The sequence below is a fragment of the Nelumbo nucifera genome, chromosome 3, assembly GCF_055504915.1.
Source record: "Nelumbo nucifera cultivar China Antique chromosome 3, China Antique-T2T, whole genome shotgun sequence".
Lineage (NCBI taxonomy): Eukaryota > Viridiplantae > Streptophyta > Magnoliopsida > Proteales > Nelumbonaceae > Nelumbo > Nelumbo nucifera.
Window position 1 is genome coordinate 67,582,481 of NC_142651.1, and position 7,846 is coordinate 67,590,326.

Here is a 7,846-nt window from a genome sequence, read left to right on the forward strand (position 1 = left end):
ATATCTAGATGACATATACCATTATGGTTTGTTGGCCATTTTTGGGGTTGTGAGCTCATTCTATTATACCCATTTTATACCTTTTAACTTGGGAAGGGTGATTTTGTAAATATTTTAACATGAAAATGGGTTTGCTTGCACTAAATTAGCAAGGAACCCTTCATGCTCAAATATTTATTGAAGTCATTAGAACCAAGATTGTTGATTTCCTTGCTTTGGCCCTATGAACATTTTTCATAGAATAACAACGGACCAAGTGAGAGATTGTTAGACTAACCACATTCTCACATAGGTTGGTCACGTTGTTGCATTCACTGGGATGTTAGAGAATTGAAACGGAGGACCTTTTGATTACCTCAAGAATATGTATAAATAGAGACGGTCACCACTCGGCCAAGTGCTCATTTTTCAATCTATTTCCCATCTTATTAGAGGCTTGGAGTCGAGTGGAGACTCGTTTACGAATTAGATTCCAGTGGGATCAAGTTTGCTGCTTAGAGAGATGGAAGGTATGTTTTTCTTTGATATTTGAATGTAAATTTGTTAAGAATTGTCTTTAGATCCAATTTCCATTGTTTTATCTTCCAAACATCATCACCAGTGTTTCTCATTGAAAGCAAGAGGCATGTGCCACCCTAACATCTGTGAAGATCCAATCAACCAGCATCTGTTGCAACTTTGATTTCCCTTCTGACGTTCGGCAAGAGTCGATCGCCATTCATCCAGGGAACTAGGGAAGAGGTCTTGTTTGGTAGTCACTTACACCGGAGTCATACTTTGGGGAAGAAGCAAATTAGAGAATGTGCGAGCAAGGTTGTCTTCCGCCATTAAAAGCATCCAAAGGCCAAAAATTCATGGAAGGGTGTATAAGAAAGAGATTAAAGACAGCAAAGGAAGCACAAGGAACAAGAGAGGGGAAAGTTTGTAGGTCAATGGGCAGTACCGATAGCAAGAAGAGAATGCCTTGATTGACATACCATGTGACTTCCATTCCTTGCTGATTCTGATATCCCTCCTGAAAAAATACTGGATTTTATCATGAAAATTTTCATTATAGTAGACCGACACATGAATACAAGTATTGGTATTGGAAGAGCAATGCCATTGCCAGCCACACCAGCACAACCATCACCAACCACAAGGAATTACTACTTACTAATACACAGACCCGTGGCCATTGATTGTTCCTCATGATTGGTGAATAGTGAATGGTGATGGGCCTGATGGCATCACCCCCAGGAATGCAACTTAGGCGGTCCAACCCTTGGAATCGGACCTAAGGCTTGTATCTCCAAACCTGTTCTACTAGAATTGTTCTTGGAAGTTGGAAGGCTACCATAGAACACAAACAGAAAAGCCAGTTAACTCAGTGTTGAGAGGCACATTGATTCCAATCACCTCCAGGGTTCTTAACAGTGATAGTCTTGATAACATACATGCACGGGGTGGCTGGATGCCATGCTCTCAGAGTTTTTGCTTATAATACTAAAATAGAATGGTATTCCAGAAAACGATATTTGAAAGGTATTGATAAAGAGTTTTTGGAATACAGACCTCGCAATGTAATTAAAAATCACCAAAGATGCTGATTAACTAGGCAATTCCATCCATCTGGAACTCTGGATCCATTGCAGTATGAGTTAATGGTTAACACAATGAGCTTTTGTGCATAACTTACACAGAGGACCCTTTACACAAACGAAAAATGCTGAAAATCTAAGTTAAACCCCATCAGAAATCAACAGACAAGAAAAAAAAAAAAGAGGGGCTGGAGTGAGGAGGCCTCTGGGACAGGAAATTCAAGTCCACAGAGCAAGATAGAGGGATTATATAGACGAAAGATCCTCGTATACTGATTTAATCCCTGGCCTTTCTGAAATAGAGCGTATACATCTCAAAGCTATTCCTAGGACCTCCTTCATGCCTTTTTCTACTGCTGGAATCCCCAATTCAGGAGTCAGTGCAGCATCAAAGCAATCTGAGCCGTGCCCCTCTGCCACCCTCAGCCGCACCCAATCCGTTAGATCAACACCACCCTCCTCGCCAGAAACCACATCACCAGCACACTTCCCTGTCAGAAGTTCCAATAATATCACCCCAAAGGCATATATATCTGACTTGAAGGAGGGAGTGGGCTTCTTTGCGGCAGCTAATTCTGGTGCTCGATATCCTAATACACCTGCATCTAGGATCTGTTCAACGGTACCTGCCTGGGTCATGAGGCGGTGCAGGCAGTAATCAGCAACACGAGCATTAAGATCAGGCCCATCTAAGAGTATGTTAGTTGCTTTGAGGTTGCCATGAGGTACTGATCTATCAAAATGGAGATAGTTTAGGCCACGTGCAACATCAACTGCAATTTTGAGACGCTGGGTCCAAGTCAGTTGAGGTCCTTTTCTTCCTGGTCGATCTGAAAACAAAGAATTACCAGATTAGAAGGAAATAGAGAATTTTCATAGAAGAAAAAAAGAAACATAAACTCATGTGTATAGATAAATACATTGGGTGTAAGCTAGACAAGTTTATTCGCATGCTACTCGGGCTTCACTAACTAAATACTCGAACCCGGCTGAAAGTAATGAAAAATGAAAAAGAACCAGGCACTTACTGACCAAAAAAATACCCACTCTAGTGGTACCAAGCTAGTTTCCATGAATTTTCTTATACAAAAGAACATGCATACCAGAAGAAACCAGAAAACACCAAAAAATATTTTCATTTAACAGGTTACCAAAAAAAGAAAAGGGAAAAAGGACAATGATCATCCGTCCTTGGGAAAGGAACAGCATTCCTAAGACTTACTTATAGAACAGTTTGGAATGCAAATTCAACTATTAAGTAGATGCACATGTGAACTGTCTCTACAACCACCAAGGTAGTGGACTCAAATTCCTAAGCAGTATGATTTTCCAAATGAACACACAGTGGGCTTGTTGTCCATCCCAAAGGAATTGATTAGGTTAGCGTGACAGGACAATCCATTGAATTCTTTTGGATAGCCAAACTAACAATCCAAAATGAAAACCTCCATCCTAATGTAATGTTAATTTCAGTGCATGTTTTAGCTACAAATCTCAGAGGTAGCTCAATAATTGGATAGTCTAGCTCCAGTGCATTAATAGATGGGAGTCAGATTTCTATTTACATTTTATGTATTTATCATGCCTAGTCAAGGTTTCACACTTGAAGGTGTTTAACAATTAGCTGTCTAAGATATCATTCTTGGGTAGGAAAATAATACTCAAAGTACTTTGTAACAAATAATTGAAAAAGAAATTACAAATTATAAAGCAAAATAAATTGGTAAAACAGCAGAAGCAGCCCAATCAACAGTCATTTCAGGAAATCCAGTTCATTACTAGGAAAATGAAAGAAAGAAAAGGGAAAAACAACAGAGAATAACAACCCATGATCTATCATTCATAGGAAAAGAACAAGAAGAAAGAATAAGATAGGAGTGGCCATCGAGTAGGTATGCAATTAGGTATCTGAACTAAACAAGCCAAAGAGACTGATACGAAAAAGATAACCTTAAAAATTCAATCAATCAGCTATTTCTAGACAACCATATAAATGATTGACAAAATTAAACTAATCAGATTCAACTGGTCACTTCAAGGTTTGATCCGTCCACAGGGTGCAAATCTGGTATGTCAGTACAAATGAACAAGAATAGAAGAATTCTGATAACAATTCAACTATGACCAACACAAGGATAAATGCACAATAGTAGAGAGGGGCAATACCATAGAGAAAGCTTGCAAGGCTTCCAGGTGAGATATAGTCTGAGAGAATGAGCTTCTCATGCTGAGTGGGCCCCCAATAGTATCCCCGCAAGCCAACTACATTTGGGTGCCTGATATTTGCAAACTTCTTAGCCTCCTTCGCAAACTCCTTTCTCTGTTTTGCCACCCCTTCTCTCAACCACTTCACAGTCAAGAACAACCCATTATCCAGAGTTGCTCTATAAGAAGTCCCATGGCTACTCCTCCCCAATACTTCAGCAGGAGCCCTTGACAATTCCTCTGGTGTCAGGGTTAGAGAATCATCCAGAAAATACAGCTCACCAGCCAATCGGTCTGGTGACCTCACATCAAGCCTTGCCAAGTTTTCTGCAGTGAATGAATCACCAGAATCTGGTGACCATGAGAAATGGCTGTGCTTTGATGGGGAGAAACCAGTAACTGCAGCCATTTTCTCATCTGGGCTTACTATCTCAGATGAAGATCCCTTTCGTGAGGCTATAAGATCATCAGCTGAAACAACCAAAGCACCGCCACTGTCCCTTCCATGAAACCCTGAAGGATTTGATGGTACCCGTCTACTAAGATTTTTGCTTGTGATATTTTCAGGTGGAGGCCTCCTTGATATCCGTATGTAGTGTATAAAGATGGCTAACAGGACCAGAATGACCGCAGCAACCACACATGTTATTATCACTACCAGTTTGATCACGGTTTTTATTGGTTTTCTAGTGGGCTTTCGAGATGGAAAATTGCTAGATCCTGGTGAAGCTGCAGGAAGTTTTAATCCAGGATTTCCAGGATGGAAAGAAGAATCTGGAAACTTCCTCAGGTTCATTGGAACAACTCCAGATAAATCATTGTATGATACATTGAAGCTCTGAAGGGTGTTAGGTAAGTTATCTGGCAAGGGACCTGAAAAGTGATTTTGGGATATATCTAGTGAAATTAAAGAACTAATCTCAGATACAGAAGATGGTATAGAACCAGAGAAATTGTTCCCTGCAAGGCGAAGCACTTGAAGTCCAGTCAAAGACCCAAAACTATCAGGAAAATAGCCTTCAAATTGGTTGTGAGAAAGATCAAGAACTTGAAGGCTGGGTTTGTTTGAAGGAGAGGCAAACTTAATGCTTCCAGTGAGCCTATTGTTTTCTAGATGAAGTTCTTGCAATGTGGGCAAAGTTAACAGCTCAGTCAGAAGGGGGCCATTGAATTGGTTGGAACTGAGATCAAGGACTACAAGTTTAGGATACTGTGCCAGAACTGTTGGGAGAGAACTGCTCAGAAAATTGTATGAGAGATTGAGATAATTTAGGCGTAAAAATTGTGAGGTTACATCAGGAATTGAACCCGTCAGCTGGTTCTGGCTGAGATCAAGAAACTCAATATTATTCCCCCATTTCACCATTTTGGATAAATCTCCTGTGAACTGGTTTTTTGATAGATCTAATACAATGATGCTCCCAGTCAGCAATGGAAGTTCACCAGAAATTTCATTTGATGAGAGATTAAGGATGGTCAAAGTTGTCGATGTGATCATGCTAATTGGCCCTGAAAGATGAACAAAAACAGTGTCATATAAAACTGCAAGACTAGTTGCAAGGAACCAGTTCAAATTAAAAGAAAATGCAATTTGCCTGTTAAGAAATGGCATCAAATTTGGCTAAGTAATAAACATAATGGTATACCTATACGCAACATTGGAGGAAGAAATCTTCATCTTCATACACAAAAATCCTTTTATGTATAAAATAAAAAAAAAGTGCATGATGCAGGAGGGAAGAGAATGTCATTAACATCAAAATATTTTTATAAAAATCAGTTATTTCAGAAGTACCTGACAGATTGTTAGAACTCAAATCCAGTTCTGTTAGAACCAAAGAATCTCCTTTTAGAAGTCCATTAGGTACAAACCCTGAAAACCTGTTGTTTCCAAGCCTCAGAACTTCAAGCTCATATGCGAAATTAAATTCAGGCAATTCTCCTGACAGTTGATTGTAGCTGAGATCCAATACTTGCACGCTTCCGAACATGGAAAACTCGCCATCATTGACCAGTGACCCAGTCAGGTGGTTGTTGCTTAGATTCAAATGCTTGATAGTTTCAGAAATAAGAGGAAGAAATTTCTGCTTCTGTGAATTTGCGCTCCCTAGCAAATTTCCACTAAGATCAACATGAATGGCATTTGTAGAAAGCAAGAACTTCTCGTCCAGATGGCCATCAAATTTATTCCCATGCAAATCAAGGACCTCGAGATTCGGTATCTGCTCAAGACCAGACGGGATCTTCTTGGTAAACCCATTACGTGAGAGATTAAGAGATACCAACTTTTTCAACTTGGTCAGTGATGAAGGCAATGGCCCAGAAAAGGAGTTCCGACTCAAATCCAGAGACTGGATAGAACTGAGCCCACCAATTGAATCTGGTATCGATCCAGAGAAATTGTTTCCAGCTAACGACAGGTTACGTAATCCCTGTAACCTGCCTATTTCAGGAGGTAAAGTAGAGGAGAACAGATTGTTCGACATATCCAGATAAAGAAGGCTCCTGAAGTCGGCTATATTGCTGGGGATTGTGCCTGACATGGAGTTGTTCGCCATGGAAAGTTTCACTAACAACGTTAGGTTGGCAAATACGCTCAAGTCAGCAATGGCAGAGAGACTCAGATTATCAAGAATAACCCCAGCAACCTTGTCACCATTGCAGACAATTCCATTCCAGGAAGAAGGGCAGCCATTGAAGTCGATAGACTCCTCATTCCAAGACTGGAGGATGTAACCAGTTGGGTCATGCGTGATTCCCTTCTTGAACTCGAGAAGTGCCAGAATATCCTGCGAAGGAAGCTGCCCCATAGCGGAGATGAAAAAGAGGGATACTGTTAAAAGCCAAAGGAGCTTCATCATTAGCTCTAACAATGACTTCCTTAAAGCAACCTGCGGCTCAATGCGGTGTAAATAATGGAGATTCCGAGCCCTGAACCCCCCAAGTAGCGAAAACCCGATTCAGCTCCAGAGGATCCACAGAAAAGCACAGGTAGAAAAGGACTGGTTTTTCTTTACAAATACAACTAAGAACTAAGCATAAGTCGCTATTGCTGAACCCCAAACTTCGAAACTTGTCACTCACCAGTGGTCGTACCTGATCATGGACGAACCTCGAAGCCCCAAGACATGAGGATACTGCAAACAGAGACCAGAACTCGAAACGCCCGGTTCTTTAGGCAGCGAGACCAGCAGCAACAAGCGACTCTCGGGAGTTGAAAATACCCGTAACTTACTTCCAGCTCTTCAGACACAGAAAGGACCTTTAAAGTTTTAAATGCTATCAAACTCAACGAGATGAACTGGGGAGAAAATGGGGAGTCGTTGTAAGAGATCCAACCATGAAATATTCAGCATTCTCTCCTCTGAAGCATTTACCGCCATTTTCTGTACCATGTAGCTATACGGGCTTCTCGAACCCTAAATGATGGAAAACCCACAAGACAGAAGAGCCAGTTCTGCTCATAGATTGAAGTCTTTTAACCAATGAAAACCCATTTCTTACACAGATTCAAAAGATGGTTAGACGTTGAAAACAACAGATTTACCGATCATTAACAGCACTCCTCTCTTCCCATTTCTTTTTGTGGGATACACAGATCACAGAGCATTACTGCATTAGAGGACAAGAAATTACAAGGAGGAAGCGGCAGATGATTGAAAAAAGAGAATCTTCAAATCTCCAAATCTTTCACTCCTACATCTACTGTATTAAATGCCAAGCGGGCCCAACAAAACTCTCGGCCGTGGAAACCCTAGTTTCAACACAAGCTTTCCCTCCTAATGCAGCCCAGAGAGCCCAAACTCTCCTTTAAGCAAAAAAGATTAAACAACTTTTTGTCTGCTCTTCCAACTCCCCCGACCTTCCCTCCCTTGTTGCAGATTCGGCAATTAAAATAAGGAACAAAAAAGGACCAAATTATTCCGCCAAAGAAACATGTGAACCCTGGTATTAGCAAAAACCCTAGAATAACCCTAATACCGGATCCACCCGAGCGGCATCGACCATCGATGCTCTGCAACTCGCATGAAATAGCGGGAAAATTGAGTTTTTCTGGGTTC

At 40.9% G+C, this 7,846-nt stretch overlaps 1 protein-coding gene across 1 annotated transcript; it reads right to left on the minus strand.

Annotated features, from left to right (window-relative positions):
• Positions 1-1,538: 1,538 nt before the first annotated feature.
• On the minus strand, positions 1,539-7,451 carry GHR1 (Leucine-rich receptor-like protein kinase family protein). Its single transcript, XM_088901488.1, has 4 exons — positions 6,882-7,451; positions 5,581-6,716; positions 3,747-5,294; positions 1,539-2,410 (listed from the first exon to the last, which is right to left on the minus strand). Exons 1-4 carry the CDS (start codon positions 6,887-6,889, stop codon positions 1,827-1,829), a joined length of 3,276 nt encoding a protein of 1,091 aa, XP_088757614.1. The 5' UTR covers positions 6,890-7,451; the 3' UTR covers positions 1,539-1,826.
• Between the last annotated feature and the right edge of the window lie 395 nt (positions 7,452-7,846).

Excerpts from the sequence above, each read along its gene's own strand:
- GHR1 (XM_088901488.1), bottom strand. Across the intron at positions 5,295-5,580 it reads GAGTTCTAACAATCTGTCAG|GGCCAATTAGCATGATCACA; the intron begins GTACTTCTGAAA and ends TTCATCTTTCAG. Across the intron at positions 2,411-3,746 it reads CCTTGCAAGCTTTCTCTATG|ATCGACCAGGAAGAAAAGGA; the intron begins GTATTGCCCCTC and ends CTTTGTTTTCAG.